The following is a 23012-nucleotide window of genomic DNA, read 5'->3' as shown; positions in this document are numbered from 1 at the left end:
ATGGGGACAATGAAAGGATAACATGATAAGGCCGACGAGAGGGGAACAAATAGAGCAAAACAGCGCGTTAATATTATTCAAGGTTACAGCACAATCACAGCAATGTGAATTCCTTTTACCTAATGTATCGTTAATGAAGGCTATGTGCCGGGAAATGCAAATTAATAACGGTAACTAATTCAATTCCTTTGTTCGCACTACAGCTGTGTTGCAACACTTCATACTTACATATTCAAATTTATAGGCCTATGCTATTAAATTCAAAATGTCAGGCTACTCTATTTGTGCATATAAAGACATTTGGAGACATGGAAGTGTTTAAAACCGAGGGAAAGTATTTAAAGTGAGAGAGGTAATCTGGGCGTTTTAACTTTGCATTCGTGTGAGTTTCAAGACAATATATGCCTATAAAATTATCAGTTGGGTATTGAAGGCCTCGTATTAGTGAATTTATATGGTAGGCTACATTTCATACAGAACAAAAGAACAAAACTATGTCACAGTATATCTGTGTCACATGTAACCATGTCTTGTCAGGGGTAAATCTCGAGACAACAATAAATCTTGCAGGTTCCAGTTGCACAGGTCTTGACACAGCAAAACCACATCACAGAAAACCGCACCACACCAAACTCCCAACCCCTCCCTCTACTGCTGTAACTTGTCACATACCCCATGGCAATAAGGGCAAATAAAAATGACAAGATGTATCAAGATTTATATAAAGTTGGTATATTTTATATATCACTTGCTGAGCATGAGACATGTAGAAGTCAGCCTGCAAATTATCAAACGAATGCTAGATAAAAACATTAATGTGAAAGGAATCAATATCCTGGTCAAGCGTGGGAAGATTCTGACACACTTAAATAAATACAAAGCACATATTGTATTCCTTCAGGAAGCACACCTCAAACCTGATACAATACCTAAAGAGAGACAGCACCCATGGAGCGGGGATATCTTCAAAGACGGGATAGCAATCGTCTTCATATAAAACATAAATTTAACAAAATTTAAGACAAAATTATAGACAATGAAGGTAGGAACATACTTATCTCAGGCCAACAGGTCAACAATCCTAACTCTTATCACCATACAGTATATGCACTAAAGGGACACTTCTTATGCCCAATGTACAACTTGGACATATGTTGTGACATATCTCAATATTTATGCATGAAAGAAATATAAAATAAACAAGATTATGTTCAGTCATATTTTAATATTTAAAAGAAGTGAAACAGGAGACATTGAAGTGATTCACCAATATGCAGCAAACAGCATTGATCAAAAATATGTGATTTCTATGCATTATTGGTAGCAAGTTACATTAGAACACATACATGTATTTTAAAAGCAGTCCAATATCCAAGACTCTAATTTACTGCACTTTCCCTGACAGTTTGAACATTCAGTTTTGACAGAAGTTATGCGTTTGTCATTACCATGCCATATTTTCAAAATGCAAAAACAATAATACAAAAAAAAGAAAATATATTACTCCAGTAGTGAACTTTCAACTTTAAAGAAAGTAACAGAATGACTTGTATCATTCATAATATAAATAGACATCTTTTTACACTTAAACAATTCCAGTTGACTTTAGGTTGCAATTCAGACTGGTTATAACATAAGAGTTTACATTCTAGTCATTACTGTATTAAGTTTCACTCTTTCATTGCTTTCTGTCAGATGGTCATCTTCTGACTTCACATTGTTTCAAGTTCTACTGTCAAGCAAAGCAGACAAAAACTGACCAAACACGTTTGAAATATTTTGATGCATTAAAATGTATGAGCAATGGGGGGAGACCAATTCATAAGATTAAGCTGGTCATTTAAAACTAAATCTGGAATGACTCCTGGTTTTAAGACAAGTCACAAAACAGTGAAATACGCTTAATTCAGCACCTTTTTTTCTGTAAACTAGCAGCTTCAGTTGACTACGTCATACATGCATTTTTAAAGATTAGAAATGATAAAAATACCCATCAGTAGTACTTGCACTGGGAGCATGCAGTCTGTAAACATGCATGCATTTTGACAGTGTTTGGAGCTGCCATTTTTTCCCCTGTGAAAAAAATGTGAGAAACTTTAAATAAATCTGTACATAAAAAAAGGATGCATCAAAGGCAAGTAAGAGCAAGTGCAAGTCACTTTTAGACCGCTCCATGACCATGAAACCAACGCACATTCCTTCAAAGACCAGAAAGCATTTAAGAACACCTTAATTGTCTTTGGTAATGACAAACAATACAGATGAGCACAGATAAGCTTTAAAAAACAAACAAAAATAATCACAGCAGTATAAAAATGTAAGATGAAGAAAACCCTCTCTAAACAGTAGCACTTAATCAACAAGATTGCACTTTAAATATATCTGTCCCGTACTTAAATATACAACTGATAGTTTATTTTTGAAAACAGAATAAAAAAATTAGTTAACAGGTCTTAGCCATTTTCAAAAAGCTCTAAGTGGAATCATTTGGAAAGCCATTTTGACAGCTCTGCATGGTTGTGCATGCTGTTGCTCACAGAGGAGTCATTTGCATTGACATTTCCCAAAGCTGCCGATTTGTGTTCCCATCTAAAACATAAAAAATAAAATACTTTGGTAAAGCAAGAAAGATAACGCCTAGATTCAAGTTAGAGATTGGTCCTGGCAGAAATTCAAGTAATACAAAAAGACAAAACTGAAAGCTAAAACTGTTAACAATCAGATATGTGATACATGAAAGAAAGTACACTTGCATTGATACGGAAACAGAAACTTATACACTTTAGTGGTTTTTGGACGGAAATCAGAATCAAAATTTTAAAATATTTTGGTGCTCAATTTCTTCTTGGCTCCCTTTTTAAAATGTGGCAATCTAAGAGGTTCAGAGTTGATACTGCACACAATCAATCTGGGTACACAAACACACCGACAATCTGTCGTCTGCAGAGTTCCAAAAATAAACAAAAAAGCCACAAATTTAAGTAACAAACCCAACAGTGCTTCAGACAAAAGGAAAAGAAACAGAAAGCGCTCTCTCTATGGACACTGCTTGGCCATCATGAGCTCCACGTGTGAAAATAAGGAGGGTAAAAGGGGCTCAGGCCATATATTAAGTGGTTCTGTGAATTTTCACCGAGTGCTTCAGGCGAGCAGTGCACGTTTGGTTGCTGTGGAGGACATTCAATCTTCGCTCTCTTCGTATGTGGTCTCTTCATCAAAGGATCGATCCAGTGAGGGAAGTATCCTGCGTCGGGAGTACTTCACATGCAACAGGTCGCCCACCTCGCTGATGACGCTTAATGCCTGTGAACAGGGAGCAGAGAGGTTGGGCATGGCTGCAATGGCTGGAAATGCAAAATCCGCTATGGTGTCAGGTTAAGACAGGAAAACAATGTGCACACAATGACTTCATATCACGCTCAGTGATATGATTGGGGCACTGTGCATGAGCCTTTTATGTTACCCATTAAAAGGGATCAAATAACACGCAGTTCAACAGCATGTGCAAAGCAGTGGGCAATTAACACACAAGCAGTCATTTCAGGCTGGTTTACCAGATCAAGAATAATATATGTGGATCTCATGTGTGTTCAAAAGTAAGCCAGTATGGAGGGAAGATGCAGTTAATAAATCAATCTGACAGAAACAGATCACCAACAGATTTCAATACCACACATGAAAGATTCCACTCTACATTAAGAACAGCACTAGTAGAACTACAGCTTTTGAAACTGCATGGCAAAGACCATCAGAGAAATAGAAGCCAAACCAAAGTCAAGTGAAAGTATTCTTTCGCAATAGAGAACACCTTTCTGTATTGTGTTACTGCCAGCCATGTGGAAGCAATTTGCCCTTTTCTTTCCTCTTTCCTCCACCCCCCCACCCCAAAGTCCTGAATTAAAAATGTTAACCATTTCATGAACATGTGCTTGAAAGGGGACTTATTTAAAACAAGAAAAATGTGGGGTTTCATATGAGGACTTGCTCAACAAAGGCGATTCTATTGCGGAGTGGGGCTTTTTGGAGGGGGGAAAAAAGCGCAATATACTTTTCAGCATGGCTAAATCAAGTGTCCTTGGGGAGGCAGATTAGATGCTCTTTGATCTCCTGCCAAAAAGCAGAGCAACATGGAAGCCATGGTTACGTAAAGCCCTCCTCTCACACGTGGAACGGGGACTAACTTCTTAAATTCATTCATGTCGCACATGGCCCTTTCTAGCTTTGAAGGGGAGCATTAACACGCCTACAAGCTTTATTACAGACTTCCATAACTGGCCTATGAAATCCTAAAATGTGCTCACTGGCCTAATTGAAGGACTGGGGTTCTAAACCGGTACTAAGATACCGAGCGTTTCATTAAGAGGGCGAACCGTGTTGCTCATTTCATTTTAATGACCTCAGAGTTGTAAAATCTCTCAGCCGGCTGTTCACTGCGTAGCTGTTGCATGTATCCTCACTTAACCTGGCAATGCTTCAGTTCAGCAAGCAAATGAGCTTTTAACAAGTGCCATGTTTATTTCACAATTTACGCCTTTGCTATGGGTCAGGCTGCTTCCATCAAAGGTCTTGTCTGATGGGGAAATTGCAGCATTTGGATATTTTTTGAAGTCTTAAGATGAAATGTGCCAACAGCACAGAATAACATTAGCAAATTCAGCTCTGATTTGCTTGAAGGATGTAAATATTGGCCAATTGCTGAGGGGGTTAAAGGGCTGGCTGATTGTGGGCTGATGAGGTGGAGGGCGCTCGGTTCATATAGAGGGAGACTGAAGGCCCTTACCATGTCCAGCATTTCTTTGGTATGCGCTGCAGAAATACAGAAGCGAGCTCTGGACTCAATGATGGGCGTTGCTGGGAACCCAACCACCACCACCCCAATGTTCCTCTTCAGCATCTCCCGCCCAAACGCACTGGAAAAAACCAGAGGGGGAGAAATTAATGCCCGTCACTCAGGTCAATACACCACCTGTGACACTTAGCGATGCGCGAGGCTGCAAACCTACCCGATTTTCGCTGGCATGTAGAGCATCATGGGAACAACAGGGGAGTCGCTGTTCCCGTAGATGATGAAGCCCATTTCCTGGAGTCTTCTGCGGAAGTACGTCGTGTTCTCCGCCAGCTGCCGAACCCGCTCACGACCTGCGGAGACCGGAATTCAGACACGCTCGGTAAAACTCACCTTTGTCAATGTTTCCAGTCTTTTGTTTTCAAGACAATTACAATTAATTTAGGCTATAACTTTATGCCTCAGGGCACTTGCTGGTAATAAAACCATACGTACACCCTGCCAAGTTCAAAATGAATGAGCAACTGGAAAGCAGAAAACCTCCCCGGTGGCGTAAAGTCTCAGATGAAATGGCCAGACAACTGCTAGTGTCTAATCAACTCTTAGCCAACCACAAGCCTATTGAACTAATTAGAACATGTAGATGCTATTCATCTTAAGACTTAATGCCGTTGTGACAACATGGGTCCATTAGGCACACATGGGTTTATGTGAAGGGCTATCTGCTAACCTTCCATATGTCCATCAGACACTAATATTACATTTCTTCCCACGCCCTCATGTGTTTGGCAGAGAGATTCATTAACTCCCAAAGCAAAGCAGTGCTCCGTGAGTCACAAAACCCACAAATGAATGAAGCATCAAAGCCATCCATACCACATTCATCCCGCGCCATTCCCAGCTCACGTCTGGATGAAGCCCTTTTCCATGCTTTGCACGGCGGTCCCATTAGATGAGGCCGCAGAAAGGAATCGCAAAACCGCGCTCGAACACATGCAGCCTGACAGGGGTTCCTGAGAATGCGCTCGAGAGCACGCGGGCTCGTCCTGAGCCTGACGGAATTCAGAAACGTTTGGCCAACTGCAGAGTGATCCATTCAAAAGGTTACGTTTACTAGCATTGGTTCTCACTTGTCAAACATTCCATGCATGCTGAGGACTTGCTCAGAGGAATCTCCTTTTCCCCAGCCATCTCTCTCCTTGCGTCGGTCAGGCGACCAACATCAGCTTCACACCATGCAAAATGCACTTTTGTAAGTCGCTTTGGCTGAAAGCGCCCGCTTACGGACTAAACTCTAAACTGTACATACTGAATCCTACGATTTTGGCATGCTGCACCGTGAGACAGGGGATTGGCCATCTGTGGCCCGCAAATTCCACGCAGTATCAAACGAGGCCTCGAATGCAAGAGTTTCCATTGAATATTTTTAGCAGGAAAAAGTAAACATCTGGTACCCCCCACGCAGGTTTTGCTTTACAACACGTCTTTCCTGAAAGGAGAGGGGAAAGAAAGCGGTAATCATTGGCGAGGGGGAAAAGAAAAACAGGGCGCTTAACGAAAGTGCAACGTGAGAGCCGATCGCGTGGGACACGTGCGGTCTATCCGACGTGCTCTCGTGAAAAGCGCCTCGACTGGCTGTGAAACTGGAATCTTCCAGCGACCCCCCACCCCCTACCACCGCCGGTGTAAATTGGCCACTGACAGATACAGCAAGTCGTGACCGGGTCACCGGTTCTGTGGCTGAAAATCAACTCTCTGCAATGCGTAATCTTAAACACGGAGCAATGAAACCAGGCCCCGCCACAAACGCCCCCCCCCCCCCCCCCCCCCGAAGTGTCCCCTTTTAGGAGCAACAGCCAAGGCAGTGATAAATTACACTGACGAATGAGCAGCTTCCACCAGGACAGATCTCATTTGTATGCAATCAACAGCCATTTAAGCCGTATTACGTAGCACGTTAATGCTTCGTGGATTATGTTAAAGCACACCGAATTCCACAAAATTACCCCCAAACCAAAAATATTTCAGCCCCCCCAGCCCCAATCGTATCCTACATGGCCTAATCACCTACCTCACCGTTTCAAAACATGAGGAATACCCTCAAGGCATACCATTAAAGCACATCAGCTAGATGAAGACATACTTCTGAGCGGTCATATTTATGAGAGAGGGTCTGGTTTGAGCGATCATTCTTCTGCGACTGTTCCAAGATGGGACACCTTAAGAACGCACAGTCACCATCATTTGAGAAGAGCATAAAAAAACAAGGAGGTTCCCTCGGATATCTCACCGGCATCGTAAACCACAAGAAAGAATACATTAAATACTAACATGCATCTGAAAGCAATAAAGATTTTAGGGAAACTCAAACTCCTAACTTCAAACCCTTCAGTCAACGTGCATGTTCTTCTTGAAAAAGGGTGCCTCCAAAAGTAAATCTTTCTGGGGTACACTTTCAGCGACCAGTTTCACAATACACATTCTTAACTCCTTCCAGACACTGACTGGAGATTTGGAGTGAAACAGGCGTCTTAAAGAGCTTCCAGATGTGGGAGCCGTATTCCTTTCAAATGAAGGCTTCTCCTCACTTCCTTTTCATCTAGCGGGAGATAATTACAAACGCCCGCTCGAAGCGGAGCGGAGCTCCTGACGAGGGGGACGCCCCCGCAAGGGTCTCGGCCCGAGAGCAAGGCCAGGAAGCCGGGCTGGAGTCAGACCATTCATCTCTCTGATTCATTTGCCATGTTTGTGACACATGTTCAAACAATCCCATGAAGAATGGATGAATCTCCTCCTGCCTTTCAAGCTCTTTTGTGCGCCGGCAGTTGAAACATGTCGTTATTCCGGAAGGAACCCATGTTAGGGGGTTCAAAAACTGATTTAGCAACACTTAAAACACTCAATCTCCATTATATATCCCACTTACCTGAATACAAGAATCTATTCAAACTAAAACCCAATTAAAAGCAATTTACTCTTTAAAAAATAAAACCCTTTAAAGCAATTAATAAAATCACTCGGTAAATAAATGTGAAAAATTTAATGAATTAATGAAAATTTTCCCTTGCATATCTCTTGCATTCTGCAAGGCTCCACCCACTCATCTTACACTTGGAATTCTCACTGGAGTTCCTGCAGTTCTTTGAGTAAATCACGAAACACGTGCGAGCGAGAGCAGGAAGGAACAAACTTATCAGGATCTCGACAAATCAAGGACTGCAGGGTGGCGGTAGAGAGATGATCCACAACTCCCTCGCCCTCGAGCCGGACAGCTCGGAGGCCTGCACTCATCCCAAGAGGGGGTCATGGACAAACACACTTTAACACCTAAAACACGTGTCTCTGGGCACCGGCCCAGCAGAAGTCAACACCTCCGACGGAGACAAATGGCTGTCGCTGGCCGGGCCTGACTGAGCACACAAGGTGAAGCCCATCTCGAAGATGCCCTGAACAAATGAGACACATTCTCCGCTACATAACCCCATTCTCTTCCTCAAACGCCTGGGCAGTCTCAGGAATGACAAACACACTTTATTGCACCTGTAGGAGGAAGGCTGGACGGATTTATGAGTTAAAGTAACTCCTTGCAAAGGCTCCTTTGTCGACAGTTGTTTGCACCTAATGACTGACAAACAAGACAATTATCTTGAACGCATCTGAGTCACGAACAACTACCCTCTGGCTTCCGAAAACACCAGGCAAAGCCCCCGGATTGAAAACGTTCCAGGTTTGATTCTGAGGTTTACCTTTCTGATTGGAGAACTTAGTCAGCCTGCTAAGACCACGAAACTTATCGGCGTTTCTTGCATCTGTTGTCACTAAACATGCACATGCTTACAGCACTTGCATACTTTGCACACATTGCCTACATGTGGTAAGTTTAAAATCTAGGTTAACATGAAACAGAACCCATTTTAAATTTAATTGCCCTAGGGTTTGTGCAATCACAGTTTTAATTCACCACAACACAAACACTTCATTTAGCAGTTCCTTTGGACCACAGGTGGGATCCAAGCACTGGGTTAGTTAAAACCAAAGAATACACGTGGGTTATACTGATGAATTACAGTATTTTAAATATTTGAAAAACAGTGAGTAAATGTTAAGTTAATGGACCGATATCTGAAAACGTTGACCGAGTTGTTAATGTCTTGGGGAAACAAACGGATTCTGAAAGATTTAAGTTGCATATTAAATTTTTTAAAAATGTTTCTGTGGACACAATCTAAAGTGCATCTCAACTAAGTTTTGGTTCAAGGGGCTTAAAATTTGACAAAAAAAACAAAACAAGAAACAAAACAACTTTAATCACCAACAGACTAGACAAAATGAAAAGGAGCATAAAACAGCAGTGCATATTCAATGGACACTTCTGCCAAGTTAGAGAGAGTCACTTGCACTCACTGGCCTAATAGCTCCTACTGAATCCTACAAGGACGAAACAACTGAGCTGAAATGATTCCAGGCTTCCCGTTGCCGTAAGTGTAAAACAACACCAGCCCAAGTGGGTCTGAAAGGTGTGTGCTCTCAGGGGGACACACAGGAAGTCCGCTCTTTACCACCCCCCAACCTAACAAATTTTGATTGGCTTTGCTTTGTGTTCCCTGTTTTACCAGGTGGCCAATGACCCAATTCCTACTTGAAACAGTGTTAATTCTTCACATAATTAGCACCACATAACACAAACTGGGCCGAGCTCTTAGCTCTGTTACTGCGTCGCGTACGCCTTGCCTTCGTAACCCCGTCACGGTACACCATCCGTTGCAAATTTATATATTTAAGGACCCCGAATTGGCGGAAAATAAAATATTGCTCTATGTTTTACACTTTAAAATTTGGTGGCTATACTGACATGTTCCAATGATGTGCGTCACAATGCACGTTTTGTGGAGCGTGCATATAAAAGCATCCATGCACATGTGGCTCATCGCGGTCACTCAAACTAAGATGGTAGGAAGGCGAACTGGACTCGCACAGTGTTGCACCTTCCACACCGATTCATTTTGTTCGTTGGGCAATAGATGGGGAAAGTGGTGATCTAAAATAAACCCCCGCCACCTTAAAATATATATACGGTACCAAGGCTTGGTGTTGGGAATGACGAGTCTTTGTCCGGAAGCTAAATGTGTGTTACATGCCCATTGCTCATACTTGTCTCCTTCCACTTGAATATGACATGAGAAGGATAGCTGTTTGTTGTAGCGGTCCTGAGAAGACTGATTGGCAGGAGAAGGTTTAGGGCAGTCTCAAAGAATCTGGATACGCTGCCATGGCGGGTTATGGGTTAATCATTTCCATGCATTAAATAAACTGCCAAACATTTTAATTGGAGATTAATGTATGGAGTATGGAGATGCACATCTGTGCAACTGATCAGCAGTTAAGCTTTCCTCTAACCCTTAGTGTGAGGACTGTATACTTGCAAACTTAGACACACTGAGGCGGAGGCTCACTCCTGGCATACCATACTCTTGACAGGCCAATACTGCCACCTTGTGTATAACACTTGTATGGACAACACTTTGGCTCAATCTGGGACACCTTGGCTTGTATCAGCCGAAACTGCCAACAGCAATGCCCCCGTTTTCAAACTCACCGATGGTGGTCCCGTCCTCTCCCATAATGCACTTCATAGAAGCGATGATTTGTTCCACCACGGGGGGTGACATGGACGTGGCGTAGACAGCACTGTGAGAATGTGTACGTAGGTAGTCCATCAGCTCCTGTAGAGAGAACAAAGAGTTCTCTAAACATTCAGTTCACTTACATGATTTGGAGATACATTTTATATCATGAAATGATACAAATTTCATGATACAAATACAAGTTAACAAAAGAAATTACGTAAATGCAACCTGTTGAGAGTTCTTTAGTATCAGGAGCAGAGTAAGGTCTTTCTCTCCGTCATCTCCATTTTATCAATGCCTACTTAAGTTTTGGTGATTATTTAGGTCAGGATTCTGAGTATCGGCACTGAACATCACAAAAGGCAGACAGAAAGTCCTTTACTCAAGACCGGACACTAAAGACCTGGGACAAAGGTTACAGTATGAAAATCAGCACAATGCTGAGAGTGAATGTCACGTTTAAATCTGACTCACGCTTACTCAATCCCCCACGCCTTGATACAACAAAGAGAGGAGAGGATCATTTAGTCCTTGCTATTGTGAAAGCATTTAATACCAGAGTGCACTTTGGACTCACCCCAAGGTAGCCTGTTATGACGTCGTTAAAACATAAGAATTCGTTGGAAAAACCTCCAGGGTGCTATAATTTCACATAACTTCCTCAAGGTAATCATGCAAACAAACCACAGTAACTGTGCATTTGCAGTAAATTTGCATTTTATTTATGGGAATGCCACACATTGACATTATAATTTATTTTGTATATTTGAATGTAAACCATCCCAAACAAGATTAATTGGTGCTGTTCATTTTTTATTAAAAATACTTTTTTCCAGCTCATGAATTCTGGTGTCCAGATTTCACACTACTTAAACGTTAACACAGGATTCTGCCAAAATGCAGGGGAAAAAAAATACCCCACATCCTATAAATGCAGATATTCAAGTGGTCTTTTAAAAAAATAAAAGGTTACAACAGGCGATAACCCAGACTTGAACCACAACAAAATTAGTAATTCTGTTTCTCTAAGCCAGGTGTCTTTAGGTGTCTGACATTTACACAACCATTGGCAGCATTGCGAGATTCAAAGAGACAGCGTTTCATTTGAATCCAACGTCAAAAACAAGATGTCACGCCTTAGCTAGCTTGCTCAACCCAAGTAAATTAAAATGGAAATTGCTCCTACGGTCTTTAATATTATTAGTCTGTGTGGCAAAAAATTCTCTTGGTCCAAAACATTATTTGTAGTTTATTTAATCCTGTTATTCCGCCATTTCTTCCCACTTCTGTTACAAGCATAATAACAAAATTATGAATGACATACATTTTTTGTGTTATGATTCTGAGTCACATATTATGGCAAAAAAAATAGGTATTTTCACCACAATACAAGTGAATTTGTGCAAAACGCAGATTCTGAAATGTCCTGAGTTTCAAAGATGCAGCATTCCATGGACGAGCGCGACTGCTGATAAGCACCAGTGGATGAATCCATTCATTACTCAAGGACAATGCACATACGTAACAACCCATATTCCTGAAAAACAACACTGGAGGGGAACAATAGCCCGCTGAGTTGTCAACATGGCCATCAACAGTGTGTTACCAATGTTATCTACCAATGCAATCAGCCTTATTGGCGTCATGAGGAACACAAATGCCTAGGAGACTGGCGAAGAAATACTTTATGAATGACGCAAGTCCTCTCCTGCTTTACGAGAAGCCACGGACAGGCAACTTGAGACTACCGGCTGTCTTAAAGGAGCCGCAGGAGACATGGGCAAGCTTACCCTGCTGTTTTATCTAATGACAGACTGCTCACTCTTCAGGTTGGAGGAGTTATGGTGATGTTAGACCATTACCACTCAGTTAATAGTATTATATTCAGAAAGCCCTAAAGCAAATGATAAATGCACATGAAAAATTGAATGAGTGTAGCTAAATTGTCTGAGGATCACATCTCCTTTACCTTTTTTCCTCCAATGTATCCCCCAGCTGACCCAAAGCTCTTGGTGAAGGTCCCCATCATGACGTCCACGTCCCGGGGGTCCAGCCCAAAGTAGTCGACCACCCCTCTCCCGTTGGGACCCAGCGCTCCGATGCTGTGGGCCTCGTCCAGGTACAGGTAGGCCTTGTACTTCTTTTTCAGGGCCACAATCTCAGGAAGTTGCACGATGGAGCCCTCCATGCTGTGAGAAGAGAAGGGGGGGGGCATGGAACACAACAGCCAAACCACAGGGAGATTATTTATTAAGGAATCACAATCAGTAGATTGTAGCAAGTGCAGGCCTTCTCTTTTGCCCGCAAGCAAGTAAAAAAATGGAAGACGCACACAGGAAAATGTTCAGTGTTAAATCAACTCTGACACATTTTACTCCGACAGAGCATGCGATATTCTCTTATCCTTTTCAATGCTTCACTATTTTTGTAGATCTAATTTTATATTCATGTGTTATTTTGGTTTGTTTAATCCACTTTTTCTATTGTTTTGTAAAATGCCTCGAGTGGTATGTTCTCAAAAGTGCCAGATAAGTGTAAAAGTTATTATTATCATCATTATCTGTATTGGACACAGATAAACTCAAAGTTGAACGAACACTGAACATTTAACTTGGCACCCGCTCAGTCTACCTGTAGATTCCCTCCACCACGATGAGGATCTTCTTCCAGGGTCTGTGAGTCCGGGGCTGCCCATGAACAATGGCGTCTCTCAAGAGCTTCTCCAAACTCTGGATGTCTGAAAAAACCCAACAGTCAATGAGACTCATTATGACTATTCAGCTCTATTCAAATACAGAACATGGTACACGTATTAGGCCTATTAAAGAATTCAGCATCTGACCTGTCTGACCTTGAAATTTTCATCCAATTCCATGCACACTATACACACAGATATATTTCAATATTTTCATACAAATTAACTGTCCCCCTCAATTACAGGCTAGATGGCCCAGCATTGCGTCTCTCGCAAAGTTAAAATGAAAACTATGCCACTGATGCATACATATCTATGCATGGCTATCTCAGTCTGTCCCATTATGGCATTGTCCATGTTTCAGATTATTTCAGCCCACAGGAAATTAATGCCACAACCAAGCACAGGCCTGTTGGATCTACAGTTTCAGTGTCACATTAACTTGAAAACTGCATGCTCCACTCTCCGCTGGTAACGTTAAACATTTAGAGAAATTAAATGGAGGAAGAAGGCTCAGGGCAGTGAACGAATACCAAAAAGGTTACACGCTTTTTAAGCTTGTGGGGCGAAGAGTCAGTATAGGCCAAACACAGGGGATGTTCGTTGTGGACCTCAGATGCTTCCAAAAGCAATAGCTTGAATGATCATTTCTGCCTTGTTCTGAGTCCATTTGAGATGGTGATATAGCTGTGGCGGCGTGGTTGTTTACTTTTGTATCGGCAACCAATCGCTTGTGTAAGCATGTAGATTGTTTTGAGTGTAAACTGTGTTCAAGCTTTAATGTCCCTTCAGGCAGCCTTATTGGATATGGGTCACTTTTTAAATTAGATGTAAACAGGTGGTCAAAAAATAGGATATAGGCAATCAAAACTGGGCATCAAGAACTGTGGTGTAAACCGAGCCTATGCAAATATGGTAACAAGACAACAATACTCACTGCCACTCTTAGCAACGCAGAGTTAACACTCCACTGCTCTTTGTTGATCTGTTTCAGATATAAACCTTCAGACAGAGACCAGTGCTTTGAACACTTAGGAATGGTGGTTGTTGCTAGGCAGTGTAAAGAGAAGAGTAAATCAGAACAGTGCAGAGACAGAAAGCAGGCTCACTGTTGTGTTTGAAGACGCGGATTGTGGATCTGGACAGTCTGGCTCCCAGCACCAGGGAGGCGTGGTTCAGCTCGTCACTCAGGATCAGACAGCCCTGAGAGGGAGGAGCCCCGAGACACCGTGTCATCAGCAGTACTCACTTACGCTAAGCTGCTTCCAGAAAAAATATAACTGACAACACAGAGGGATCAGCGCAGACTGAACCAGCACCGGGACTGCATTGCATCACGCTTTCTTAGCACTGAAGGAGCAACACTCCCATTTCACATCACTAAGATAAACATGAATGAGGCGATTATCTCACTCATTTAATCAGAGAAGAGAAAAATGTCAGATTCACCAAAATCTCAGGATCTCATGAAATATGGAGAGTAGCTATTTTAAATAAAATTGTTTTAACACATATAAATAAACATTAGCCCACATTAAAGTTGTCCCAACTTGGTGTGCATCTACAGGAAGAGCACAAAACAAAGGGTTGATAATGCTTCCTTTAATCAATTTCACAATGAAATGTCAAGGTTACATGAATTTCCCTCCCTAGCCAAAGAGAAGTGAAAATATGCCTCAATCCTGGCAAGTCAGTATTTACACAATATAAATACAAGCCATCAAAGCACGTTCAGATGGCTTTCTTCTACAACTAATCTTATACATTTGTGCAGTAACATTACCATTTTATGATTAAGTGGACAGTAATCCTCTTTGCCTCCTGACTGCCACAATGTCAATGACAAAATTACAATAGAGAAAGAAACGGCCCATCAAATGTTTAATAAAAAAAATGAAACAAATAAATAAAACAACTCCTCAATGGAGACTCCCACCTGGCTAACCATGGAGGCAACACATTCACTATTCTTCTACAAGAACTGAAACATTTACAAATCTAATCTTGAGCAGCAAATAATCAGGAAAAGAAAATTACACTATCACACTGGCAGCTGCTGTGTGCTCAACATCACAATGGGGACTCCTGCCCTAAAACAGGAAGTGGCGTTGAAATGGAAAAAATAAACTACGTTGCTCTGAGGCAATCCCGTATCCTGCAGATATTTTGTCTTATCTGCTTCTCTTCTTGTGCAGTCTCAAGGGCTTGAGGTCATGTGCCGGCGCCATGGAGACAGAACGGTAAAGGAAGCTTGTGGAACAGTCAACAGATTCTGTGCCCAGAGCCAGATGAAATTTCCCTTCCGTATTATAAATACCCTATTTAACATTACAGAGCCACACAATGGTCAGTACGACACAACCCTTGTGAGATGATACAGCAGACGTGTCAATGATCTTTTAACGCATTTTAAAATGGGACAAAGGCAGAACAGAAAAGAAGAGCAAGAGGAAGACAGTGATAAGGGAGAGAAAGGGAGAGAGTAAAACTGAGAGAAGAGCTCAGAGAACCTTGTTGTCTGAGAGGGTCCTTCATACCTTGCCAACAAGTGCCGGAATGTTCATTGAGTTGGTTGCAAAACCCATGCCAAAGGCCATGGCAGACTCCACTCCCAGGAATTTTGCTATGAGCTTCTCCAGTTCTTCATGCTTGTCCAAGTTACCTGAGCCAACAATATTACACCAGTTAGACACACTTCGACAATATATTTATCCTAATGTTTAATGGTTTAGCCAACCTTTCATGTATCTGCCTCGCTTAAGACTTAAGCTCCTTGTCAGGCCTCATTGAAGGTGAACATCTTAAATTCAGTGCCACTCATAAGCACATCTGTTGCAATGGAATGAAATGATTCCCTGTGGTAGGCGAGTATGAATGGCTTACCAATCTCTTGCCTCGTGCTGCTCACGCCCACTCCGTACTTTTTGGTCACCTCTGCAGCAGCTTCAGCGCACACCCCAGTGTTCTCAGCAAAGCCCAGGTAATTGTACGAGCCCAGGTTGATGACATCTTTCAGCACCTTGCCTGTGTATCTGAGGATAAATAACCCTTTTTTATCCCTGCCTTGTGCACATCATTAACACATTTCCTTTCAAATAAATTCAATGAATTGTATGTTCTGCGTGCTATTTACCACATGCATACATCCATGTGAAGGAATACATACTAAAGTCCACAACAGAACTGATACTAACACTCAATAATATCAGCAGAAATGTAGTGATAATTTAAAACTGTCGACATTTAATCATTTGTGTGGCCAACCAGCTCTTTCGGAATCATATGTATGTAAAAGGCCTGAAAGGAATCTTGATTGTAAACACTTGTGGTGCAAATGTGCACTTTTCCTCCTGGCATGCACACTTCACGAGGGTGTTGACTAGAACCCCGTGGACAAACAGAACACATCAGCATATCAAATGGTCATGACTGATGGCCTCTACTTGGCACAAGCAGCTGCACTCTGACGTGCAGATCCAAAAGAAAAATAAAAGTGGAAGTTATATCACTGGATGTTCCAATAACAGATCCTCATACACTCTGCCTTCTACCAGTGTCTAACAGGGTCCCTGGAGAGGTACAATCTGTACCCTGTGCTGTGATGGGAGTTCCACAAGGATCAGACCTTGGCCCACTGTCTTCTTCCTCTGTGTTAGCTCCCTATGCTTGTTTTTAATCCATAATACCACGTACACATTTATCTTTCACAGCGGGTATGTTCACAGTTAGATTTGCACCAAGTTAGTGGTCCAGGCCTTATCACACTGCCAGACATGTTGAACACCATGTGAAACTAACATGTAGTTTAGCCAGTTTGTTACTGCTTATGAATTAAGACTATAAAAATTGATTCAAATTCAAATGGTGCAAACATGCCCTTTTTACAATGAAGACCAGTTCAAACCTGTGAATTTATCAGACTTCTTACCATACACAGCCAATCAGCTTTCCACCATTTATTCTCAATAAAAATTCCCTTGATTTTGGTGAACTCCCTTTTGCTTCTTGCCTTTGATGTTGACATTTCGAAGACTGTGTGCATTCTTACTATGTTGTCATTATTTAAATACGATGCAGACATGTAGTAGCATTTTAAATATAACATTTAAGACAGGTGATTCCACCCAACCCTGGTCACATTCAGAAATGGAAGCGCTCACTCACTCAAAGGTCCAGTTGTAGTCATGGGACACTCGCTCCACCAGATCCATTTTGGCCCCCGGAACACTGCATATGGGTCGGTTCCAGCTGTCCCGAATTCGCATATACAAGTTTCTAGTGTAAAAGTTTTCAAAATCCTGATAAAGCGGTACAAAATCCTAGAAACAAAGAAAAAGGTGGATGAACCCAGTGATACATCAGTGGTTCATATGAAATATTTAAAAATGTTTAAAACCAAATATTTGCTCTTCTCAAAAATAGTTTCTTGAAATAGTTCCAATGTCAGAAAAAGCATTTATCTTCCTGCAAAGAAATAAATGGCTGATAGCGAAGCAATGAAATTGAATTCGCAACAGGCAATGTTCAAAATTGCCACCAAAGTTCATAACTTTAGAAAATGAAACAATGCACAGTAGAAGTTCCTCTGCATTCACGGAGACAACAAAAGGAAATCCTACTGAATGACTCTCTAAAAAGCCCCCCCCCCAAAGTTTCTGCATAAAAACATGTTTTACACAACTATGTTTTCATTCTTCAAGTCATAAGCATCCCTCATGTCTGAACAAGGAATGAATAAGTAGGCGTAGTGTACTCTCTCCAAAGTGTTTCCTTCCCTTTTAGTAAATAAAACTTGACAGAAAAGCAGTTTTAGTGGATAAAGTCTTTAAAAAGCCAATCAAAATATTTACCTTTTGTTCTTCCCTTTCTCTGGCAATGTGGCATTTTTCAATTTTCCATTCCCTCAGGAAGTCCCGAAGGTATCCAAATATTGTGAGAATGCCGTAACCCATGTACGTGAGGACAGCAACCAGCATGGGAGTCTCCTCAAACGATTCATTGAACGGCCGGTTATACAATCCTCCATTGCAGGCAATATGTCGGACCTAAACGTTAGCAAGACAGTAAGTACAACACCGTTACAAATGTTTACCATGAAGTGGGAAAAATGGGTCAACAAAACAAACAAAGCAGGGTAACAGACATACGGCATGTTTCAGAACAAATACACTACATGGCCAAAAGAATGTGGATACTGGATACCCCTCCCAATGAGTGGTTTCGGCTACTTCAACCACACCCACTGCTCACAGGTGTATAAAATCAAGCATACTGCTATGCAATCTGCATAGACAAACATTGGCAGTAGAACGGGCCGTACTGAAGAGCTCACCGACTTTCAACGTGGCACTGTCATGGGATGCCACCTTTCCAACAAGTCAGTTCCTCAAATTTCTGCCCTGCTAGAGCTGCCCCAGTCAACTGTAAGTGTTGTTAGTGTGAAGTGGAAATGTCTAGGAGCAACAACAGCTCAGCCTAGGCCACACAAGCTCACAGAAAGGGACTGCTGACTGCTGAAGGGCAACACTCACTACTGCGTTCCAGACTACCCCTGGAAGCAATGTCAGCACAAGAACTGTTCATCGAGAGCTTCATGAAATGGGTTTCCATAGCCAAACAGCCGCACACAAGCCTAAGATCACCATGACAAGAGTCAGCTGGAGTGGTATAAAGCACACCGCCATTGGACTCTGGAGAAGGTGAAACGCGTTCTCTGTAGCAATGAATCACGCTTCACTGTCTGGAAGTCTGACGGACTAATCTGGGTTTGGGGAATGCCCGGAGAATGCTACCTGTCTGAATGCATAGGGCCAACTGTAAAGTTTGGTAAAGGAGGAATAATGGTCTGGGGTTGTTTTTCATGGTGCACTTTGAACTTTGTGGCAACAGTTTGGGGAAGGCTCTTTCCTGTTTCAGCATGGCAATACCCCTTGCACAAAGCAAGGCCCATGAAGAAAGGGTTTGCTGAATTTGGTGGGAAGAACTTGGCTAGCCTGTAGAGCCCTGACCTCAACCCAATCGAACACCTTTGTGATAAACTGGAATGCCAACTGCAAACCAGGACTTATCGCCCAACATCAGTGCCCGACATCACTAATGCCCTTGTGGCTGAATGAAAGCAAATCCCTGCAGCCATGTTCCAAAAGCTAATGAAAAGTCTTCCCAGAAGAGTGTGTCCAACTCCATATTAATACTCATGGTTTTGGAATGTTCAACAAGCACAAATGAATGTGATGTTAGGGTGTCCACACACTTTTAGCCATGTTGTGTATTAGGCTAATAATTAACATGGGTTTTTACCAAACTCCTAGTAATGAACATTTTCATTTATTTAAAAAACAAAACAAACGACAACAAAAAAACAGCTTTCTTTTAGGCAGTCATTTCCATATAAAATGCTCTTATCTGGTGCAACTCCCTTGGATTAATGAGACAACTCAAGAAGAATGTATGGGCCTATCAAGGATACACAGATAGTTTTGCTCTTATGATTTGAACATGCATCCTTCTGATGTATAAATAAGTTATAAAGTCTATAATAAATTCATACACCAAAGTGGTGCTCACCTTGGTTAGTAACAATGCTGGGAAATTATCTGACTTCTAAAATGCATGCACTGACATATTCGCTGCACATACCCTGTAGAAACTACTAAAAGGACTGCATGCATTGGGCTACAGGAGCCTGATTAACATTCAACTTGAAAAACAAGTTTATGTCCCAGCAATGAGAGCACCTTCAAGCAAAAAAAACGGAAAGTTCTGCAGGTGCCAAATTTTACACTTTGATTAAAAGGGGTGTGTGTGTATTGAACGAGCCCCTCCGGTTTAATACTTTGTGGTTGGACTCACAAGTCTCAAGAACTGACACAATGCAGACTAATCTTCATATTGTATCATGACAGTTGCTTGCAACGCAACAGACTTTCACGAAAATGCGTAACACATGGTTTCAAAAAAGAAATGTATTTTATCCACGAATATCCTAACAATGGGTAGATTCTCAGGTGTTCTTGGATAGACAGCAGCAATTCGGAGACTGGAAATGTTGTGTGCCATACTATTTTTTTTTCCAGGTCGGCGTGTTAGTGGCACGTTTAGCTTTAATAACGGACGTTGCTACAGTAAAACTGGCTGATCTAGCTATGTGGCTACATAAACAACCTAAATCCGTCCCATTGCCTTTTCTTTGAATTAAGGAGGGGGTCGTTCTTCTCGTCCATTTGGCTGTGGTTTTATTTTAGCTTGTCGTACATACATCGTAGAGCCTTCTGCAAATTAAAAAAATTTCTTTGCTATCGTCAACTTGATATCTGCTAACTTCTTGATCCAAGTTAACGTTAGTTCCATCGTCATCGATAGCACAGTCGATCAGCGTAACATTACGTTGCTTCATTTGTGGCATTATTTTACCAAGTTTGATTTGTTTGTGTGAAATCCTTCAAAAATGTTAACTTGCGTATGAATGAGTTGTGCTAACAATACACTAAAACTACTGCAAGAATAGTTAGGCCAAGACTGTTTCACAGATAGGACGCCAGAAAATACTGTCAAAATTAAACATCAAAGCCACGTAGCATAAGGGGAAAAACACATTTAAAATTAACAATTTTCCAATAAATTTCCCGTTTAAAACTCCCCATCAGGCAATTGGTGAGGTGTTCACATAACGCAATTAACGACTATGACAACACAGCTACATGCCAAGTGTGCTATTCAAAAGAATGCTATGCATTTAGCTAGATATCTAAACGTATACATGACAAAATTGATTCCATGCATTAGTCTAGTCTCCAGTCGGTAGCTACGTCCATGGCAGCACTCTAGCAAACAAGTCCAAGGCAAAGCACATGGTAACGTTAGCTTGTACGATACATGTTAACTGGCTCACAAGCAACATTACCATAGATATATATCTGGCCGAGTACGTTAACATTAACCAACGTAACCAGCAATAGCGCAAATCACTAAATAGCACAGTAATGACTAAACAAGAGACGATGACAAGTGATCGACTTGGGCATTTGAGCGCTAACGTGATGTATACCGTTAGGTTAGCTTTCAGGCACTGGAAAGAAACCTTGCCAGCATCTAACGACAACCAACAGAGTTATCCATAAATAATTGGCACTTCAATAATGATAGCAAACTATTCAGGAAAAATCGAATTGTGAGCAGGCTAAATGGATAGCATTGGCAACTGTAACGGCATTAACGTTACACTATCAAGCTTCTGGAAATAGCCTACATAGTAGTCACAGCCCTTCCTAATGTACACCAAATACCGTTGACGACAGGGCCTCACCTTCTCCTCGGGGTAGCAGTACTTGGGCTGCTCCTGTTGGTGGAGGTAACTGTTCTTCACTAAACCGTTCTTCCGCGGCTTTATGCCGTTTATAGCACGGTGGCACACTTCTCCATTTGCTGACTTGTTTTCTGAGCTTTCAGTCATACTTAATAGCATAGTTGAACATATACATCTACATTAACGTGGGTATGATGGATATGAGATGCAGACAAACTCAATATCCCCTCCTTGAATCAACTCTCAAAATTCCACGAGTAGAAACCTGAAAATCAAGCTCTTGTGATATCCGGAAATAAACGCCCTGGTCACTGAGAACAGCCAATTATATTAGTCAACATCTACACAAACGAGAAAAATAGGAGTGGCTTACAACTCTACATTCATAAGAAGGTGGTCAAAACGTCAGTGGAAATAAACTGCAATAACCTTTCCAAGGGTGTGGGCCATTCCAGCATGTGACATAGTCATAGAGCTCACCTGCTCAAGGTGCATTGTTCGTAAGTAATTGACCAGAAGCTCAAAATATTTATAGACGTCTAAATTTTTTTCTGACAAGCGGAAAAACAATATATTGCAAAGCAGTCCGTCGAAAGAAAAAACGTTTCAAAACTTTCCAATAGGAAACAAGTTTTTGTCTGTAACGCAATCGTAAAATATGATGAAAGGTTTGAAACTATTTTCAAACTATTGCCCTTGTATCATGCCGTGTCCAGTTCTACTAGCGTGACTGGTAGTCTCCCCAGAAGGCAAACAGAATTATGTAGCTGGCATGCAGGGATACACATTTTGCGTTCGCTTGTTTAACAATTCAGTGAATAAATAATGAAACTAATAAAGACAACAACACTTGTTCTTTTTTACTTCATCTAACGCAGGTAAAGAGGAAGGCATCTAGGTAGTAGTAAAAAAAAGTAGAAGCTTAGGCTCTGCCAGTCACCTAAAAATGAATATGAAAACGTTTCTGTAATTTGACACAAGGGAAAAGCTCACTAGCTTTGACTTGGATCCTGTGTATTTCCTCAAAGCTTAAATACAAAGTAGAGGTATGCACATGGACTATGAACAATTCATTAATTGAAAATATATTTTGCACTGATTCAGCCAGAGTCACATACAGTGTGTGTGTCCAACCTATGATAATAGTGACATTTAAATTCAAAAACAGTAGTAGTGGTAACTAGATAATTTATCATGGAACAAGAAACAATATCTGACAACATTTCTCAGCTCCAAAAACAACTTAATTGCTGCACAACATCTTTTGAGTTGAAGCCAATAGGCACGGAGTACATGTGTAGGCCAAACCCCAGACAAGGACTTATCTTGCATCCATCCAGGGGCTTCTGTACCAGATTTCAGAGATGTGAGTTAGTTAGGACAGAAACATCTGCTGCAGCATGTGATGTCACTCTTAGAGAATAAATACAGTGTGATTAGTTTCCCTGGCTGGAGACATTGGTCTAGTTGAGCAGGCTAATCAGCAGACCTTCAATGTACACACAAGGTTCCTTTTAGCGGTGGTAATTAACTTAGACAGCACATCTCTGCATCATGGGAGGAGACCAGAGTGCTGAGGGAAAGTCAACAGGGACATAG

General features: G+C 41.6%; 1 protein-coding gene across 1 annotated transcript; it reads right to left on the bottom strand.

The window, feature by feature from the left end:
* Positions 1-1205: 1205 nt before the first annotated feature.
* On the bottom strand, positions 1206-21740 carry sptlc2a (serine palmitoyltransferase, long chain base subunit 2a). The gene is made up of 12 exons (XM_035407265.1): positions 21414-21740; positions 17959-18153; positions 17273-17427; positions 15992-16140; positions 15646-15770; positions 14218-14311; positions 13045-13150; positions 12383-12602; positions 10383-10509; positions 5004-5139; positions 4781-4910; positions 1206-3303 (listed from the first exon to the last, which is right to left on the bottom strand). The coding sequence occupies exons 1-12, from the start codon at positions 21570-21572 to the stop codon at positions 3181-3183; spliced, it is 1719 nt and encodes a 572-aa protein (XP_035263156.1). The 5' UTR covers positions 21573-21740; the 3' UTR covers positions 1206-3180.
* Between the last annotated feature and the right edge of the window lie 1272 nt (positions 21741-23012).

Source organism: Anguilla anguilla, chromosome 1, assembly GCF_013347855.1.
Source record: "Anguilla anguilla isolate fAngAng1 chromosome 1, fAngAng1.pri, whole genome shotgun sequence".
Lineage (NCBI taxonomy): Eukaryota > Metazoa > Chordata > Actinopteri > Anguilliformes > Anguillidae > Anguilla > Anguilla anguilla.
This window is presented reverse-complemented; position numbering and strand designations above follow the sequence as displayed.

Bases quoted from the DNA above. Each gene is read 5' to 3' on its own strand.
- sptlc2a (XM_035407265.1), bottom strand. From the start codon at position 21,572: ATGCTATTAAGTATGACTGAAAGCTCAGAAAACAAGTCAGCAAATGGA. The intron at 18,154-21,413 runs GTGAGGCCCTGT...GCTAACGTTTAG, and splicing joins ACTGCTACCCCGAGGAGAAG to GTCCGACATATTGCCTGCAA. The intron at 12,603-13,044 runs GTAGACTGAGCG...CTCTTCTCACAG, and splicing joins GTGGTGGAGGGAATCTACAG to CATGGAGGGCTCCATCGTGC.